General features: G+C 35.5%; 1 protein-coding gene across 1 annotated transcript in view; it reads right to left on the bottom strand.

Moving 5' to 3' along the window:
• Positions 1 to 20694, bottom strand: part of RFX3 (regulatory factor X3) — a 62871-nt gene that overhangs the window by 14847 nt on the left and 27330 nt on the right. Inside the window, exons 4-7 of the mRNA XM_074165932.1 lie at positions 16859 to 16933; positions 11973 to 12154; positions 11271 to 11390; positions 808 to 929 (exon numbers count right to left, since the gene is read on the bottom strand). Of these exons, the coding sequence (XP_074022033.1) occupies positions 808 to 929; positions 11271 to 11390; positions 11973 to 12154; positions 16859 to 16933 (499 nt within the window). The remainder of the gene's footprint in view (positions 1 to 807; positions 930 to 11270; positions 11391 to 11972; positions 12155 to 16858; positions 16934 to 20694) is intronic.

Below are 20694 nucleotides of genomic sequence, written 5' to 3'. Positions count from 1 at the left end.
ACTAGACTTTCAATTGGAGCCAGTATGTGCTTTTACTATTTGTCACAAGTGTTTCCAAGAGATAGCTGATATAAGAGAAAAATGCTGGACTGCAAGGTACCTGGAAAGGAAGATTCAAAACATTTTAATGCTACCCTTACGTTTCCAGGGATTTCAGTAACAGTGAAATTAGGCCAAAGAATTTAGTGCTTGAAAATCCCACCCAAATAAGCCTACATATTCTGCAATAACACAGCCAAAGAGTCTTTCCACATAAACAAATAACTAAAGTACCCTTTGTTTCCATTACTGCGAATACACGCTTAGCTGGATTAATAAATCCACAACTTGGACATTTTTAAACAGGAACTTTGGGGTTCTAGTTGAAACTACTTGGCTCTTTTGACTTTTAATACAACAGCACACTGGACGTCTAATCTGCAATAGCAATGTAACGTCACTGCCCTTCCCACCCCCTTTTATAAAATAAAGTGCACAGTGATGCACATGCAGGGAACAACTTTCATGGCTGGAATTTCAGTACACCGGTCTAAAATAACTTTGCACTGCAACTGCTTTGTGATTTATATAATATTAAATGTATCACACAAATACAGAATTTGCATACTTTTTTCCTTTTATACTTACATGATACATATTAAATATTACCTAAAACTCACAACACAGAACATTTGTTCTCTTGTGAGTAACAATTTTAAAGAGGGCATGATAACTTTAGAAGCAATTACTGCACTTGTATGACTTGATGGTCACAGTGACGATCAAGTTAATCTTATTTATACAGCAGTATAAAACCTGCTTTCATACCTAGGAACTGTTGATGATGTTGGCTTTGGGCAATGACAGTTTGTTCAACAGATGTGCCTGTCTGTTGACCACTTCCTGTGAAGCCATCTGCGACTCCATCCACCTTCTGCATAGGCTTATACCTACAAAAATATCAAGTACAAAGTTATCCTTTCCATTCACTTCTTCACAAATAAGATCATACAATCTATGTTTGCTCTGATTTCTCCATCTCAAAATAAAATTTGAGGAAAAGTAACAAATAAATGTACACATCTTTATTTATTTTGTAAATAACAGAAGAAACAATTACTAAGGGAAGCTAGAGCATTAACAATGCACTACAGAATTCATAAAGATGGTATTATACCACCACTACCAATTTCTTGTAGAATTTACCTTAGACCAGCTAATTTCTACCAATACGAATCAAATCTTTCCCTTTCCAAATAGATCGATAATGATGTAATTATCCCAATAATGATGTAATTAAAAAATAATGTTTCATTACCTTAAGAAAAAACAACACTACTGTCTGAGGATAGTGAAAGACTTTTCAAATCCAACAAACTTTTCTCATAAGCATAGAAGGCCTGTGAAAGCTACTTGGACTCTTCACAAACCAATTCTCAGAATCTTTTATAAAGTGCAAAAATCACAACAACAAAATGGGAATGCTGATTTGGATGGTCAAGTGTTGTCTCAACAATCAGCCTGACAGATCATGCCTGTCACTTCCAACACAACTGAGAATTTACTCTGTCCCAGGTCTTAATGGTAACGTCTTGGAAGCTCTGCACTTTTGCAAAAGAACTGTAGCCACTAGAAAAGAAAATAAGAGAAACCCTGAAGCTACATAAAGTGTGTTTTAACAACCACTCAAATTGGAATTGTTGTGCAGACTGTAGAACTCCATGTTAACTTCAGAATTGTGAGGAGAAATTCCACTCTTCATGCATTACTTTGAGAAGCAGTTTAGTCAGTTGGGAACATATAATTTTGTTTGCAGTAAACGTAAACCAGCATTGTCTTATATTTTTCTTTAACATGAAGTTCCCATGAAAAACATCCGTTCAATATTCTAGGCATTCCTGACATGGATCTAAATATGCAGTAACAAAAGACAGACAGAAAGTACACTTTTCAAAAGAAAGACTCCTGGCCTGATTAACAAATAGTTTTATAACTTTAGGAATTTCAACGCTTGGGAAAAAAGAAGACACCTACAGTTATCTCTATGACATTTATATCAAGTTTCATTTTCTGTAATGCTCCACTATAAAATCCTATGCCTGTTGAAGACAATAGTGAAACTCTAATCAACTTTGATAAGGAATAAAATTTAATCTCTGGTATCATGGTAGCACTGAGGTCTTCTGGATGAGCTTGTTATTTTATAAATCTACCTGCAGTAGGCAGTTCATTCTTAACTTCTCTATCATTACACATTATAATTACAAATGCCAGGCAGCAGATCAACTTCTGGAAATATTTGTAAGCCTAAACCTATATTTCAAGATAGTTCCATCACTTTCTGCAAAATGTGTTATTTTACTGACCCTTCAGCTCCTGAGATAGGATTGAAAATGGTTTGAACACATAAAAATAACGTTTCTCTAAGAGTTTCTCGGTTATGTAAAAAAACTTTTCATTAAAGTATAAAAGCCAGCCTAATCCTTTGGTGCTAGGAATCAGAATTATCCACCTACTTACTCCACTGTGCTTTATATAAAATAAAAAAAAATATAAATTAAGCAAAATGTTTAATTCTGGCACTGTGACAGGTAACTCATCATAGGAGTTAACCAGTTTCAACAGCATTACAAAATTACTTGCAAAATGAAAATAAATAATGAAAAAAAGAAAAAAAAATAATTTTCAGGAGCTTCAGATGAAACATAGGCAGACAGTGGTTAACAATTTTAGGTCTGCTGTCTTTCATGGTTTAGCCATCAAACAGCTCTCCAGAATTCTTTAGTTAAATTTGAGCCAATTTTTGTGCATGAAAGAAATAGTTAACATTTCCTAACTGGTGAGAGCTGTATTTTCTAAAATTATCCAGACTTTTACTCTATTTCCCTATTTTAATCACTATTAACCTATACCTTATTTCATCTTTCACCCTCTTCTTTTCTTTTAAATTACTAGGTGCTAGTAGACTGGGAGCAGAAAATAAGAACTGATCTTACATGAATATTACAGCTTTCTAATGATACTTGACCTAAAAAGGCCACCATTTGAATTTTATATAGGTTAGCATAAACACAGTAAAAGTTTGCAAAGTCTTTAGTTAACAACAGACATTTCTCAATTTGTGCAAAGCTATGAAAATAAAAGAACCCAAAACTTAAACCACTGAAACGAGAACATGGAATCAGGTAATTCAGAAATGACACTGAATGATGCACTGGTCTCACTTTGCAGTTAATTTAGAATACAACTTCATTGACTGCTGTAGTCTAACTATGACATAACTTCATTAACACAAACTTCCTCTCTCACTGCAGAACAGATTAGTAACTTCCTGACTAAAATTCACGTGCAGCGAACAGCGGCATATTCATTAATAAGATAAAGCAGAAAAAAGAATGCCTGCTTGGTTTGAAATGCACATATTAAATTTGGTAGGGAAAAGAAACAAGCTGAAAACTAGCAAAACTAGAAGAAGTCAAAATGGATTGGCTAAGTCACCAGACAGACAAAACCCAGCTTTTTTTCAGTTAAATTTTCTACAGATTTTGTTGTTTGCTGGTACTGTTGAGATGCTGCCACTATTTGGATTTTACTCTAAGTCTTAGAATTTAGTATTTTTCTGAAAAATCCAACTCATGCTGTTAAGCAACTTATAATAGTCTCTCTTTTTCTTAAAAAGCTAAGGTTTCTATCCTTCTGGCTTGCTAAAAACAAACTATAGGGGCTCTAGAAAGAAACACAACTAAGCTATAAGGATTCACTTCCATTTTATTTTTATTTTAAATCTGTTATTGTGATTTATCACTAGGGGTTCACTGATACCTGTGAGAAGTGAGTTAAAGTACCAAACTATGTAACAAAATGGTGACCTTATGCATAACAATGTGTAAAGTATGCAAAAGCATTTTACTACTGTATGCAAATAAAATGTTGCCATTGATGCCACAAGGGGGAAAAAAAATCAGCTTTTAAAATTAGCAGAAAGCAAAAGTTGATCCAAACAGCTCGCAACACCACAGGCAACACATACTACAGCTGTTAACTATAGGAAAATTGAAGAAACTCAAATGTTTTAAAAAATTATTGAAGATGCAAAACCTGCAAGTAACAAAGAAACACCTGAGAAGCATTTGCATGCTACCAGAAAGTTTTGGTGTGTAGAACTGTTTGTACTAGTTGCTTTCTAGTGTTTGAATAAAATAAAAGCACTTCCAAGTGTACTGTTGTCATACAACATAAAGTGGAGGCTTTATGTGAAGGCTGTATTTCAATAAAAGCATGGTTATCTGAAATAAAACATGGTAAAACTTTAAAGAAATTTAAGGAATGCAAATTTCAAATGTGTGCCTTAAAAACATCTCTCCTCAGTCCAATAAGAATTGTTGAGATATGCCTGATCTCAAAGACTAAACAGAACTTCCTAGTTTTTTAAGCCACAATCACCTCAGCACCATAATCATATTATATAGAAAATATCTGTGCTTGTTCAAGAAAAAGACTGTGATTTTTTTTCCTGAGAGGCTCCATTATGGTTTAGTAGTTATAATTACTCTTATTACCATTTTAGGATATTTTGCCTCATCAAACTCATAGCCCAGTTTTACAGATGTCAGTATTTGTTGGACTATGATACCTTGATTTCCATCTTCAAAAAGAATACCGCTATAAAAATGCATAATTTCTCTGTTGTCCATAAGCACAAGCCTTTTTAAGCTGCTTTTAAAAAGATCTCGAAGTACTTGATGCTTTGGACTCAGAGTGGCTTGGTTTAAAGGTAACGTTTGACTGAACAGTATATCCAGGAAACATGAGAATACAGGAAAGAGAACAGTATATAAAATAAAAAATACAGACTGTTTTCTACATAAAATAAATACACAGGGTAAACAACATCTATAGGAAGCAGTGATTAATGATTTCTGGTTAGAACAATAATATATGTGTTAGCTGAATGTTACAATGTATAGTAGATAACAATACAGTTACTGTATTTATTAAAAAAAAATCTTAGCTGAATGTTCAGCTTCCATAAATGAAAGCAAAAAGGTATAATTGCCATGTGTAAGAACTGCAATATATATTTGAAATTAACTTGGAAAGCTGGAGGTTTACTTCTAGAAATAAAATTTAAAACATACATTGTTATGAATGCCCCCCGAACGAGACAAGCATACCTGTATCAATTTCCCTAGGCTAAGTCATAAAGATAATTCAGCTTCTGAGCCACAAGCTTCTACTCATGAAGAGCTAAATAAAAACAGCCTAAAAATGGAACTTGACTTTAGGAATTGTATCTCTGATAGATTTCCCTTAAATGGTCTGACAATGAATGCTTATGGGAAAAAGAATTCACAATAAGATCGTACTTTAAGGTAGCAAGTGTTTAGTGCCAGACTTAAAACTGTGCAAATATATTTGGCACAATATTTGGGTTGAATATTACTTTATTTCTACCTAGCAATCTTTGTCTAATACCTATTCTCTGTGTTTGATCCAGGACTGAGGGATAATATAACCATTTAAATATGCTGTTTTTTTCCTACCCGGGAAAACATCGAGGACCAGGATGACAGAGGCAAGCCAGGCCTTCCCTTGCAAGTCTGAGCCATACAGCAGATCCAGCTGAAAGGCAGGGTGTAAGCTATTATCTTCCAGCCAAAACTAGTCGTTAACTGCATTTCTTTAGTTCAAAGGTGGCTTAAGTCCCTTGATATGTGGTTGTTGTTGACAAACCCCTGTCTCGCCTGGATGATAGGACTGTTTGTATCTGTGATCTGTAGTTACTCTGTTTTTAATTCTTACTGGAACAAAGAAAGAGTACTCCCACAGCTCACAGTGATCACAACCAAGACTAAGCAACTAACAGCATTATCCTCCATCTGAAATTTATGCCTGATAAATCTCAGGCCCTTGAATTCAAGCCCAGAACAAACTCTGAACATGAACACACGAGCACTTTAGGATATTCAAGTTATGCAAACAGAAAAGGAGCATGACCCTCAAATTAAGAAAAGGAATGAAGAAAAATTATCTGTAGCATACATTCAGTTTACAGTCTTTTCATAAAGTACTAGAAGTGTTTACCCAATTAGATGTGTCTGATAGAGATGGTAGAATGGATATAACTACACAGACACAGTATATTGACGGCAATTTACCACTGAATTAAAGGACAAAAGAAACCTTAGAAATACTACTAAAGCTGGAGAAAGAGTGGTTAACCTAATCATGCAAATTATAATATTCAGTCCTTTAGTTATCTCTTAATAAATCCTGCTAGATTTCCTCAATACACTAGTGTAACTATGATAAAAATACATACAGACATAACAAACATTGAAATTACATACTAAGCATGTTCTGTAAATGTAGAAGAAATATTATTTCAAGAATACAAGCTAATTGTGCACTGGAAGTTGTAAATCAAGCCATTTTTATATTTAGCGTTTCTTTTTTCCCCCCAAAGCCCTACCTTCTGAAGGCTATAAAACAGAAGCGTATCTCAGTTTCCATTAAAATTAATCCAGCAAAATACAGACATTTTTATTACAAAAAATGTGGAATAAAGCTTGACACTATATGACCAAAGACTACCCTAAAATTAAAAAGTAAGGCTACAAAGAGAGGAGACTGGACCAAAGCTCATGATTGTTGCATGCTAGCGTGTGTCTGTAATGAAGTAAACAGGCTAGATTGTGGAATAATTTAATATATTTGTTAAATCTTTTTTGAAATTACTATTATATTTATCACATACCAATGTGACAAAAACGTTCTGGAATCATCAGATTTGGTTTTAAAAATCCCTGTTTCGATTAAAAAATTCTTCTATTTTCTGGTTTACGTAACTATGTATAAATAACTTACAGTAGCAGCGGATCATGAGTATCCATTTTTCAATGAAAATTTCCTATATTTTGTTGGAAAAACACCTTCATTCTGAAAATTTCTATATCCTGGTAAGTATTGCTAGCATGTTTAATGGTATGCAAAGCAGAGACAATATACATATTTCCCAGTGCAACTGTCAAAGTCTGACTAGGTCCTTGATCTATGCATTTTATTTATTTGGGATGCTGGGATTTTGGAAAGACAGAACATATTTTACTGAGACCTGTGTACTCTGAACTAAGGGATTGTCAAGGTTTAGGCAGGGCTGGCTGCTAAATGAATGACAGATGCTCTCTATTAGCTGCTCCTCCTTCCCAGAAGGAAGGCAGGGAAGGAAGAGAGAATAACTGAGAGAGACTTGTGGGTTAGAAAAAAACTAAAACAGCTTAAGAATAAGTGAGAGAGAATTATGGGTTGGAAAAAAACTAAAACAGCTTTAACAAAGTATGAATGATAAAAAGAAAAAAAAATTAATAAGAAAATAATGAAACATATACAAACATATATAAAACCAATGTTGAGCTCCCAGAATGATGATCACGTTGCCAACAGGCACTGGGAAAATCCCAGACTGGACTCAGCAGCAGATGAGAAATGGATTCAGGAACACACGGATCAGGATCAGAGGCAGAAGAATGGACAGAGTTCTCCTCGATGCTGGCCGTTGAAGAAAAGAGGCTGACCCCTTGGATCCCTCAGCTTTTATACTGAGCATGATGCAGATGGGATGGAATACCCCATTGGTCAGTTTAGGGTCACCTGTCCTGTCCGCTCCTCCCTGCAGGTGGGACTCCTTTACGCTCTTCCGCTTCTGACCCTCCAACTTGGGCCGGGGTAACATAACAAAGTTAGCTGACCTTGGTTGTTATAGCAATAAGTATAAGCAAGAGCCTCTCCGCATACCAACTATAAACATCAGGCCTTATCAGTGTGGAAGCAGATACTGTCTGAAAAACATGCTGTTAATTTCAGAGAGTGCTTCCAGCTAGAAGAGACTTAACTGCAAAGTAAAATTACCAAAAAGAAAATCCATTTTGTTCTATCTCAAACCAGGACAAGGACGAACAGAGATCCTCAGAACTGCTTTGTATAAATAGTACACCAGCAGGACTATGTGAACAATGCTTCCATTTCTAGGGTACCTAGCTGGATACTGCAGGTAAAGAGATCAGCCTGTCTTTTGTCTTAAAAGTCTTGTCTTTGTCTTGTCTTAAAAGACGAGAAGGTAAGCAATGCAAGCTCCTGAGCAAAGAGATAAAGCTTCATCTAGGAAGGTATATTGGGACAGCTGCTTTTATGGATTTAATAACAAAGCCATTGTTGTTATTAAGATATAACAACATGGTGGTCTTTTCTGCAGTGAGTATTGCAGATAGGTGATAGAGGCTTCCACTTCTTTCCTTTTCCTATTCTCCTCTGTCTTCTTGCTAGACTTAATTGAAGATAACATATAACCAACTTTTCTACTACAGCACAGTATTTTCTCATGTAACAGCTACATTAGCATAATTATCCAGTGCCTTGTAGTTCCCATCCTTCATCAATATCTTTACAGATTCTCGCAGCAGAGCTTGAGATTGGTGTGAATTGAGTATGAATGGGAGCGTGCTTGTGTGTTTACCGTGTGCATGCATGGGTGAGCTTGAGCGGGTAAAATAAGCTTGCTTGGAGATTTTGTAAATATCTATCACCTTTTCTTACCATATAACCCTGCAATGATTTCTGTAACAAGAACTTCCAACATGATCATACTGGGAGACATCTCATGCTTCCATGTAATGCCCAGCACAAGACAGTTAAGATCCTGTATCATAGAATCATGGGATGGTTTGGATTGGAAGGGACCTTACAGATCATCGAGTTCCAAACCCCCTGCTATGGCTAGGGACACCTTCCACTAGACGAGGTTGGCCAAAGCCCCTTCCAACCTAGCCTTGAACACTTCCAGCAATGGAGCAGCCACAACTTCTCTGGGCAACCTCTTCCAGTGTCCCACCACCCTCACAGTAAAGAATTTCTTCATAACATACAGTCTAAATCTACCCTCTTTCAATTTAAAACTGTTACCCTCATCCTATCACTACACTCCTTGACAAATAGTCCCTCCCCATCTCTCCTGTAGGTCCCCTTCAGGTACTGGAAGACTACTAGAAGATCTTCCCAGAGCCTTCTCTTCTCCAGGCTGAACAACCCCAACTCTCTCAGCCTGTCTTCATAGGAGAGGTGCTCCAGCCCTCTGAGCATCTTCGTGGCCCTCCTCTGGAGTCGATCCAACAGGTCCATGTCCTTCCTGTGCTGAGGACTCCAAAACTGGACGCAGTACTCCAGGTGGGGCTCTCACCAGAGCAGAGCAGAAGGCCAAAATCACCTCCCTTGACCTGCTGGCCACGCTTCTGTTGATGCAGCCCAGGATTTCTGGGCTGCAAACGCACATTGCCAGTTTATGTTGAGTTTCTCATCAACCATCACCCGAAAGTCCTTCTCCTCAGGGCTGCCCTCAATCCACTCTGTGCCCATCCTGTATTTATGCCTGGGATTGCCAGGTCCCAGGTGCAGGACGTTGCACTTGGCCTGGCTGAATTTCATGAGGTTCTCACAGGCCCACCTCTCAAGCCTGTCCAGGTCCCTCTGGATGGCATCCTTTCCCTCCAGTGTATCGACTGCGCCACAGCTTGGTGTCATCAGAAAACTTGCTGAAAGCGCACTCAATCCCACTGTCCATGTCAACAAAGATGTTAAACAGCACTGGTCCCAATACCGACCCCTGAAGAACACCATTCATCACTGGTCTCCAATGGCTTGGACATCGAGCCGTTGACCTCAACTCAACTGTGGCAATCCAGCCAATTCCTTATCCACCAAGCGGTCCATCCGTCAAATCCATGTCTCTTCAATTTAGAGACAAGAATGTGTCATGCGGGACAGTGTCAAATGCTTTGCACAAGTCCATGTAGATGATGTCAGTTCCTTTTCCCTTGTCCACCAATGGTGTAACCCCATTGCAGAAGGCCACCAAATTTGTCAGACACAATTTGCCTTTAGTGAAGCCACATTGGCTGTCACTGATCACCTGCTTATTTTTCATGTGCCTTAGCAGAGTTCCCAGGAGGTTCGGTGCCATGATCTTGCTGGGCACAGAGGTGAGACTGACCAGCCTGTAGTTCCTCAGGTCTTCCTTTTTTAAAATGGGGGTTATGTTTCCCCTTTTCCAGTCAGTGGAACTTCATCAGACTGCCATGGCTTCTCAAATATGAGGGACAGTGGCTTAGCAACTTCATTTGCCATTTCCCTCAGGACCTGCGGATGCATCTCATCAGGTCCCATGGACTTGCGCACCTTCAGGTTCCTCAGATGATCTTCAATCTAATCTTCTCCTACCACGCACAGTACCTCCTTCTGCCAGACCCAATCCTCAGTCCCAGTCTCCCATATCTTACCATGAATATATATTTAATGCTGTAACTACTTCTGGAAGAGGCAGTAAAATCATTTCAGATTAAAGTAATACCTGTGTTTGAAGCTGAAGTTGTGTTTTCCATATCCTAGTTGTGTCCTAGGGCACAAAGTATGGTTAGTAAACCATACCAAACTGTTCATTCAATTGGATTTTTTGGTGTTATAGCTCTAAATTTGTCTTGCTTGATATACTGCTGTTCTACCTATGAGTTTCATGAAATTACACCTCTTAGACATTTCACTTTAAGGTAATATGGGAGGCTGGTGACATCAGTCAAATAAAAATTAATTTCAAAGAAATGTCCCAATTTCCTTTTTTTTTTCCTAAAATTTTCTGTTCAAGATCATTTTTCATATGCATATTCACACATTCTGTCACCACCAGCATAGCCTTTGGTGGTCACAGTGCCACTGCTTTCAAATACTTCTGAGCTTTCACGGGATCATCAAGAACAACAGATGCTGAGGGAAAATACTTAAATGAACTTACAGGCAAACCATTACAGTCACATTAATTCTTCACAGGGAGAGGAAATAAACACCAAACTGAACTTAATCATAAGCTCTCTTATGAGCAGCTTATAAGTAAAATAATACAGTGACAAAAAAAATAGCAAAATTTTAAATTCAAGCTCTTACTGCTTTTCTTCAGCTTGTGGGATAAGAACTCGAGATGGTTCAGAAGAGTCTGTTCATATTGCATCTCACTTTATTATTACTACTTTTTGAAAATTTATGACAATTTCTAGGTAACTATTCTTTCCTGTTGACTGACATCTACCTTCAGTGACGTCAACTTCTGGATATCTAGCAAACTTCTATTTTTCACAGCAGAGAAGCTGAGCAAAAGTTGCTTTATAATTTCAACTTTTCCATGTAAATAAAAGTAAAAGCTTTATGAAGTAGAAATATCAGTAAATACTTCTGTTCATTTCACACTTTACCTCTGCTTCTGCTGCATGGGCTGTTGTCTCATAGCCATATATTGCATGTCCTCTTGTAGTCGATTAAGAGGAGAGTCTGGCTTGACACGAATCCCATAGTAATGATATTTGGAGTTCCCTCTTCATGAAAGAGCGAGAATTAAAAGAACAGTAACACTAGTTTTATGCATCTACATTACATTTACTTTAGAATTTACATTGACTGGAAAATAATACTCACAAATCGGTCCTGACTCTCTTGTCATACCTGTTTTACATGGGTGTCATTTCACCACCTTTGGGAAATTAATTTACTCTCTTAAACAAGTATTATCCAGCATTTTACTTTGTAATCCACTTGAGTAAAAGAAATAAAATCCAAATAAACAAACCTTATCTATGGATAAGTTTCTCCATAACTTACATTATGGAGAAACACAATTCTTAGTAATTTCCAAACAACAAGCTATGATTCATTTGTACTGATAAAAATCTGCACTGTATTTATCAAAATGTAAACACATAGTCAAAACCAGGAGAAGTAAAAGTGTAACAACATCTGGAAAAGCATAAAGCTGTTTAACATTAAGAGACAGAACTGACAGAATATTACTGTAATATTTAAATACAGGGTTTATGTACTTATTGACTAGCAGACAAGTTTCTTAGTCATAATGATTACTTGTATTTTCTATTATAGTTCAGCATTTCATTAACACAAACCTAGTTCCAAGTCTTCTGGTCCGTAATCCCATGAAGATTGATCGTATGAGTTTTCCAAAGGAGGCAGCATTGACTGGATCCAACTTGTGTTCCTGACAATGTCGTAAGTAATGGTTGTAAAGGGTACTTCTTGGAAGGCTCACTCCTTCTGCAGTTTCATAGTTGTCTAAAAGCCACTGAAGCTATATTACATACAAAAAAGAAAAAAATAACCAGTATTACTTTATTAAAATATCTTAGCCATACAACAGTAACTTATGACAGTTTTGAAACCACTCTTCAGGTGTATTACACAATTAATTCTTCAGAGATTCTTTAAATGCTAGCTATACCATAGTGCTCTAGGATCTTCAAAATTAGCAGGCAGTAGCAGAACTCATTGCACTTGTGACCTCAGGTAAGTGTCCACTTCTTAAAATATTTTTAATTCAGTATCACACGCCAATACGCGATAAAGGTATCTATGCTTTGGAGAGGAACTGTTAGTACTGCAAAGAAATAAAAGTAATCATGAATGCAATTCACATAAATTGCAGAAGACAAACTCCTTGGATTAAAAATAATTAGTTAATGTACCTGTGAACCTGAAATATTACACCGTTTTCCTTTGCCTGATGTTAAAAATCATAGGATATTTTTTACTCTCAGATACACAAAAGAAAAAAGCTATTATATAAGTCAAAAAGCAACCTAGATAACGTTGAAAATAACTGATACATCTATAAAGCATTACAGGTACGGTGCCTTTCAGTTGTAGCCTGTTTGCCTTTGACTTCCAGGAGGAACAGATGAAATTCTTGGAAAAGTATTAATCTTTTCATGTAATTGTGGAAGGTAGGTAATTTTAGACACATGCAAGAAAAGACTTTTTATGTAACATCATTGGACTTTCCAAGTAGTGCATACTCATAAAACACCTCTGTCACTAATATATAAAAAAATAAAAAGGACAATTTAATACTCCTAGATTTAACATTATAGGAGAATGACACAATCTATCAAAAATAATATAGGTTGAGGACGCTTTTAAATTCGACTGTTTTAGTTTTTTGATTGCTAACATTTTCCTTATCTTTCCCCAGACTTGTCATGGTTTCAGTTCCCTGTAAATGTCCTTTAGATACAGCTCGAATGACTCACAAATTTCGTTTTCTGTTTGAATTTTATTCTCTGTTTTCCTACGTATTCGTAGCAAAGTAGTACAGTGTGAATATTCAAGCTTGGTAGGTTAAAGATATCTTACCAAAACTCTGGATTTAATTTGATTTTCCAGTGAAAATGCAAACTGAGGACATTGACTTCAAAACTTGCTATAAACTTTTACTCTGATGAGCTAGATATTCACATAAACTTGTAATAACTTTCAATTTAGTCCAGCAAAGCAGTAACTAGCATAACCAAAACACAAAATATTAAGTGACAATAAAAGATATGCATGGTCTATGTGTTAATTATTCCTTTGCAGAATTATTTTCTGTTACAGCAGTGCACAAATTCTTTCCATCAATGTAACTTACCATGCAAAGAACATGAATATTTTAGTGTGCAAAATCCATGAATGTTTCAGTCCTGACCTTTTCTCTATCACAAAACTATTACATACTAAAGTACAAATGATAACATATACTGAATTTATAGCTATGGTTTAGTCACAGTGAAAATTCACCAATACAAATGCAAAAACATCACTACAGAATTTACTTTACACCATTCAAACACCATTTTCATATTTGCTTTTCACTGAAATCATGTCCATAACATTTCCATGTTTCTTAAACATAAGTTTCCTTCTTAAACTAAGAAGTAAATGCTTCCAACACATCACATTTTTAGCTCAGTTGGCAGGTCATTTTTGCATTTCAAATAGACAAAATGAAAAAGTACAGTTCATCATCTTTATATCAGTTATCATATTTTAAAAGCGTTAACATTCATAAGTGCTTCTAAATTGAGTATGTCATTTTGAAAGAAAGCTGAAGAAAAAGTATAATCATAAATGTTAACTCTCATCTGAATGTATTAAACTGGTTTCACTAAAGACCTGGCATAAACCTGTCTGGGCTTAGAAACAAAGGTAATTCTATCTTTCAACTGTTGCATTTTATCTGTATTTAAAATTTATTATTACATCTATACTTATATTAGAAACATTTACATAACATTTGTCATATATTATTAATTCTATAATTTAATCAGAACAGATAAGGAATGTGAAGTATTTCTGTTTTTGCCAAAGGGAAAAACTTTGTCAATCCCAAAAGACCAACAAACAAAAAATAATTATTTTCCAATTAAGTTCTTTCAGAGGGCTTCTAACCTATTATGAATCACGTTAAGTGTACTTCATTAATGATACAAATTTTTAACATATGTTATTTCACCCATAACTCACATTATTCAACACCAAAAAACCCAAATCAAAAGGTAAGTGCAATATAAGAACTTTTGCTCCTGGGTGCAAAAGGCTTGAACTCATTACTTGCTAGATTATAGGCTGGAAGAAAAAGTGTAGTTAATACATGATTTTAAAAGTAAAATTATCTCAAAACACCATAAAACCATTGTGAACAACTTTTTTTTTTTTTCTCCTACCAAGATGAAATATAATTCTAAAACTGAGCTGTTCAGTTTTGAATCCTGGCTTTATAATTCATAGTACTGAGCATACTGTATGGGTAAGATGGGAAAATGTATGAAATAATTAGAGTCAGGCCTGTTAAATTCGCTGTAACTTCAACTAATCTGCATTGTTTATAAAACATTAAACTATCAATTAATGAAGTCAATCTCATGCAGAAATAAATCAGGAAAGAAAAGAGATGAGAAATGACAAACTCCCTAAAATGAGCATACATAAATTAAGGGAAAAAAGAAAAAAATCCTAGAAAACCTCATGGAGGTATCATAGGGCTAAAATCCCAATCACAATGCTAGTATTTTCCCACAAATTAATATATCATCTGCAAAGTGAATTAAACACACAACATACAATTCTGCTTTAAAATCGATAAAACCCAGTTATTTTAATAAATGCCAAACCAAACCATTAGAAGTCAAAATCAAGAATAGTTTAAAGAGACAAGGGCTAAACCTACACTTAAACTTCCTCCATACTGTTCTTACTTGAGTTTAAAGACAATAAGCATTGCTTTAAAAATAGGCAAAACTTTCAGTAAGTTTTATCTAGACTGTTACCTTCTTCCAAAATGACCAAGGCTAGGAAAGACTGATTGCCACAAAAATACGTACAGGGATCTTTTTTTTTTTTTCCCCCTCACAGAGTCAGAGATATATTCCTATCAGAATAATTTTGAAAACATCTTCAAGGTCAAGAAAGACATATCATGATAAGACTTAACAGCTGGATGCGAATCTCTTTAGGAACACATTGTGAACAGTGCATAGCACCAGGAATAAGTGGAACATAGTTTACTGGGGCATAGCAGCTTATCTCCTAACTCTTCTTGGTGTTATACCAATATTCTGGACTTCATAATAGGACACAACATATCAACACTTCAAGTCTTAACATAAATTTCTGACACTTTGCCAAACAAAGTTATTGTCCCTTTAAAAATTGCATTTAAATAATAATTTTGATACTATCTATTATTATTTAAATAATCATTTAGACACAGTCTTATCTTCAAGACAATTATTTTGTAAATATCCAAGGAGCAACCTAAAAATATTTCTGTACTATATTTTGTACAACTTTTTGTAATATGATTTTCCTCTTTCAATTTGTCATTTAATAAATAAATTAAAAAAAAGTTTGCTTAAAATTTCCACAAAACAATTCTAGTTTTGACTTTGACATAACCAGATTCATACAGGAAAAATCCAGAACCTAAACCCAAACTTGTTAAAAACATAGATTTTCAATTTGATTTCTGAGAGACGTCCTCTACCACCATATTCTTACATTACCACCAAAAACCAAATTTAAATTTCTTCTGTAAAACAATAAACAAAAAACAATAAACAATTTGTAAAACAAATTTATATAATTAGTAAAGCTGAGAGAAAAAAAAAAGGTAAGATGAATACAAACTAATCATCATGGCAAGAAAACCAAAAAACAAATATCAATTACAAAAACATTTCAAGAAAGACTAGCAACTTACAAAGCAATATTATTATTTATATAATAAGTTTCAAATTAACTTTGGGCCTCTTTCCTTTATTTTAAAGTTACACATAATGGATTTATCACTATATATGGAGGTCATGTCTTTACCCAACTATCTTTTAGCTTTGTGTATGGAAAGTTCTTAACTGTAAGATTTGCAGAATAAGAACAAAGCAAAAGACAACTGAATAAGATAGTTTTGTGTACTTCAAATTAAGATAATGTTTTCTTTTTTTTTTTTTCTAGCTCATCATAAGGATCTTTAGGATTCTTAAGTCGGTTCATAATAAACTCTCCATTCAGAATAAATAAAGAAACACCTAAAAATAATCTAAAGACATTATTTAGGCATGCTGTTTGTTTCCTCTCTTCCTCTTCACATTCCCTCAAATTATTATAGGGTACACAGACTTTGCTTTGTAGACAACTTTATTTAAAATTTCAAAAGCCAGCTAACTTAAAATTATTTGAAATTCATCTTGACATTTACACTATAATCCTCAAAACAGTAAAATGTATTAACTTGTTTTAACACACGCGTAGAGCATAAGAAACAGGTAACACTCTGCAATATACCATAAAGACATTCCACCTGACAAAATAAAGCCATGGGAGATGTAGTAGAAGATTACAAGCAACTAAGATGAGAAAGATTAAGAGCAAAAAGTAGTAATAAAATAAAACAAACATTTAGAGGCAGGCTAAGCATGCAGAACAAGCAAGAGAGAGTGTATGTGAAGAAGAGACAACTTACATGGCTGTTGAGAAGAGAGCTTCTGTGAGTGGACAGACCATCAGACTTTTGCAGTGTCTCAATCGCCATTTCAATCTGATAATAGATGTCATTAAAAAAAAGGACTCAAGACGAGATAGTAAAAAAGCCTGATCAGAGAAGTTTTGACAGATTGCTTACAGATCAATAGAAATGCCTGCTTTATTCCTGGCTAGGAGTATTTTGCTACTAAAAGGCCTCACTTAAGAGTCCCAGTGAACACAAAACTCCCCAATCAGGTCAGAAAGGCATTTTTGCTTGCATTTATATTGTAGGATCATAGCTTCTAAGTCCATTTTACCTTTCAACCTGCTCAGGAAATTAAATGATTAGAATTACTGGTGAACTGCACTCAAACTAAAATAACCCTGATTGAACAAAAAAAGTCATTAATAAAATAAATAAATAAATTAAAAATTAAAAATCCCTAAACAGAATTTTAAGAAAGGCCTCCATATATTTTCCCTCCAACTATATCAGAAATGGACACGCACAGTTTGCAATAGAATTTGAATTAGAAACAAAACTTCAGCTCTCTGGAATCACAGAATCAAATACCAAACCCAAATAATCCAATAGGTTTTCTAGCACTAGCTTCACTGGGACAGGACATCACCCTTTCTGCTGCCAGCACCCTTTGAATATCCCCAGCTGTCAAAAGTAAATGGTAAATCAGGAATTACACAGACTGCAGCCTTTGGAAAGGCAGATTTGTTCACAATAACTTTGCCTTTTAAAAGGAAAACACAGTACTACTAAAATACAAAGTAGTATTACTTCAAATTCAAATGTATGAATACTCTCACATCCATTCCCATTCTTTTCTTTTTTAATATCAATGGATATTTTGATCAGTTCAATAGCAACAGCATTAAAGAAAAAAAAAAATTAGAACCTAAATGTAATTTAACTGGGGAACTAGAAGAGCAAAAACAACAATGAAAATGACGAGACAACGGGATGTGCAGTAAGAAAAGACATGCAATCAATTAGCTACATTAAATGACCAAAATGAAAGCAATGGAAACCACCACTTATACTTTTAAAAACACTTATCATTCTCTATCTAGACATTTAATAATGAGCCCTCCCTATCCTACTTCAAATATTAAAGTACTGTCCATAATTTTAGTAGCATGATTTATCAATATTGGCTGAATTCACTCTCTGTATAGCAGTAATTAACTGAAAAATACTACAGTTGATACTTGAATTTACTCTACGTATAAAATTAACTTCACCCTTTTTTACAGGGCAACTGACAAGTATTTTTTTTGGTAATAACTGTGAGTAATCATTTCTGGTTTCTCTTACAACTGTTTAATATTAGCTATACAAGCCTTTTTATAAAAAATACATTATTAAAAATACTCAATTAGTATGTAAGAAGACATGCTGTTACATGGCAGCAATGCATTTTTTTAAACATTCTGATTTCTTCTTGGTTCATTGGAAAATACTATGAGGTCAAAGTATTCAATCACACGGGAAAGATCAAATTTTAAGTGTGCTGCATGATAAAAACTGCAAGCTTAAAACATCATCATAGTAAGGTCAACTTTCTTTATACCACATTCATAGAATTTCCCTACTTAACATAATGCTACAATGAAGGCCATACGCATATTTAAATCCTAATTCTGAATCTTGTATTACTTGTTCCACAATGCTTAGTCCACAGTGACACGATAGCACTGAAGTTACACCTCCTGCTGCTCTTTCCTACTACTGCACTACTCTCGTTTTATTGCTGCAACTTGCGGCCTTGATTGTTCAGAGAGCCAATCTGTTAAAAAGTAGTAGTAATTGCACTTAACAAGAAATGTGGCATTATAGGTAACACTCATTCCTCACTGCCATATTACTTCAATGGTTTTTGGTGCTATGCAATGAGTCAAATAAAGAAACTGGTTCTTTTTTGTCGTTTCAGGGATTTTTGTTGCTGGAGTTTCTTCTTGAAGTGGATTTCTGCACTATGGCCATTGAAGACAATCAATCTGTGTTCACTTTTACTGCACAGCATAAGCCCAGCAGTGTTGGTCACCACTAAGCATGTTAATTACTTCATCAAGCTTAGAAAGATGTGATGTATATTTAAAATGAGTCTTCACCATATCCTACTAAGGCAAGCTTCTCAAGAGAAACTGTTCTCACTACTAATTATTTTGTTCATTATTCTAGTCTAGATTTTGATAAAATGAACTTTCAGCTTTATCTGACAGATATATATCTCTTTAATGACAGAAACCTTCTTCCTATGTAGGCTATACAATCACTTCTTACCTATTTTTGTGTGTAAAATATGTTTGATTTGAAGACAGGTTTTTCTAGACGCTAAATCATTCATCTTCTGAAAATTTCTGGCTACTTCATGTTTTCCTCTACTGGTGTTCCTCAGGGCTCAGAGAAATCCCAGGCACAAGTATAAATTGGGAGAGGAGCGGCTGGAGAGCAGCCCTGCAGAGAGGGATCTGGGGGTGCTGGCTGACAGCAGGCTCCATAGGGGCCAGCAGTGTGTCCTGGCAGCCATGAGGGCAAACAGCATCCTGGGGTGCATCAAACACAGTGTCACCAGCTGGTCAAGAGAAGCAATTGTCCTGCTGTATTCTGCGTTTGGGTGGCCTCACCTGGAGTACTCTGTGCAGTTTTGGGCCCCCACCACTTAAGAAGATCCTTGAACGCATCCAGAGGAGGGGAACAAAGCTTTGAAAGGGCTGGAAGGCATGTCCTTTGAGGAGCCGCTGAGGACTCTGGGTTTTTGAATTTGGAGAAAAGGAGGCTGAGGGGCAACCTCATTGCTCTCTGCAGCTTCCTGACGCAGGGACGTGAAGAGAGAGGTGCTGATCTCTGCTCCCTGGGATCCAGTAACAGGATGCATAGGAATGGTTCAAAGCTGCACCAGGGGAGGTTTAGACGGGACATGAGGAAGCATTTCTTTACCAAGAGGGTGGCCAAACACTGGAACAGGCTTCCTGGAGAGGTGGTCGATGCCCCAAGCCTGTCAGTGTTTAAGAGGCATTTGGACAATGCCCTTAACAACATGTTTTAACTTTTCATCAGCCCTGAAGTGGTCAGGCAGCTGGGCTAGGTGATTGTTGTAGGTCCCTTTACAACTGAAATAGTTTATTCTGTTCTTTTATTCCAAGCTTTTTGGGTTTCAAGATGATCTATGTGACACAGAGTGCTGTGTGTATAGGGAGTAACAGCTACCTGAGTAAAAAGTTGTTTATATGAAGGATCTGTCCCATCAAGTCTTTAAGTTCTACATTTTGGCCAAGGGCTTTTACTTAGGTTCTAGAAAAACTGAACATAATTTCATCTCTATTCAAAATTGCATTTAAGCACATACAGAAGTTAATTACATAGGTAATGCAGTGGCTTTTATTTTTATATTTTGTGGAAAGAATATGAAAATAATTTTAACATTTAAAATTATATTCTGCATAAATACAAAAAAAAAGACTGATAGCTTTGCATTTTTAGCAATAAGCACTGACAGATTCCAAGCACAACTAACTACATACACATCTGACAGGCTAAATGATAACAAGTATTACACATTTATTTATTTGATTATGTGATCAGTCCTACATTTCTGCTATTCTTCTCTTAACAAGACTAAAAGCATTATTTGTTAGAAAGTTCTGACTGATAACTGAAATGTACACTGTCACTCCCACTGCAACTCCAACTACACCACGTTAAACATTACACTACTGGTAGGAATGATAATCAGTAACATAAACATGAGCAGACACTACATTAGAGCATTATTGCTACGAAAACTATGATTCTCCTGCAATTTATTTTGTTTGCCA

Source organism: Numenius arquata, chromosome Z, assembly GCF_964106895.1.
Source record: "Numenius arquata chromosome Z, bNumArq3.hap1.1, whole genome shotgun sequence".
NCBI classification, from domain to species: domain Eukaryota; kingdom Metazoa; phylum Chordata; class Aves; order Charadriiformes; family Scolopacidae; genus Numenius; species Numenius arquata.
Note: the sequence above shows the minus strand (reverse complement) of the source record. Positions and strands in the feature narration are given on the sequence as shown.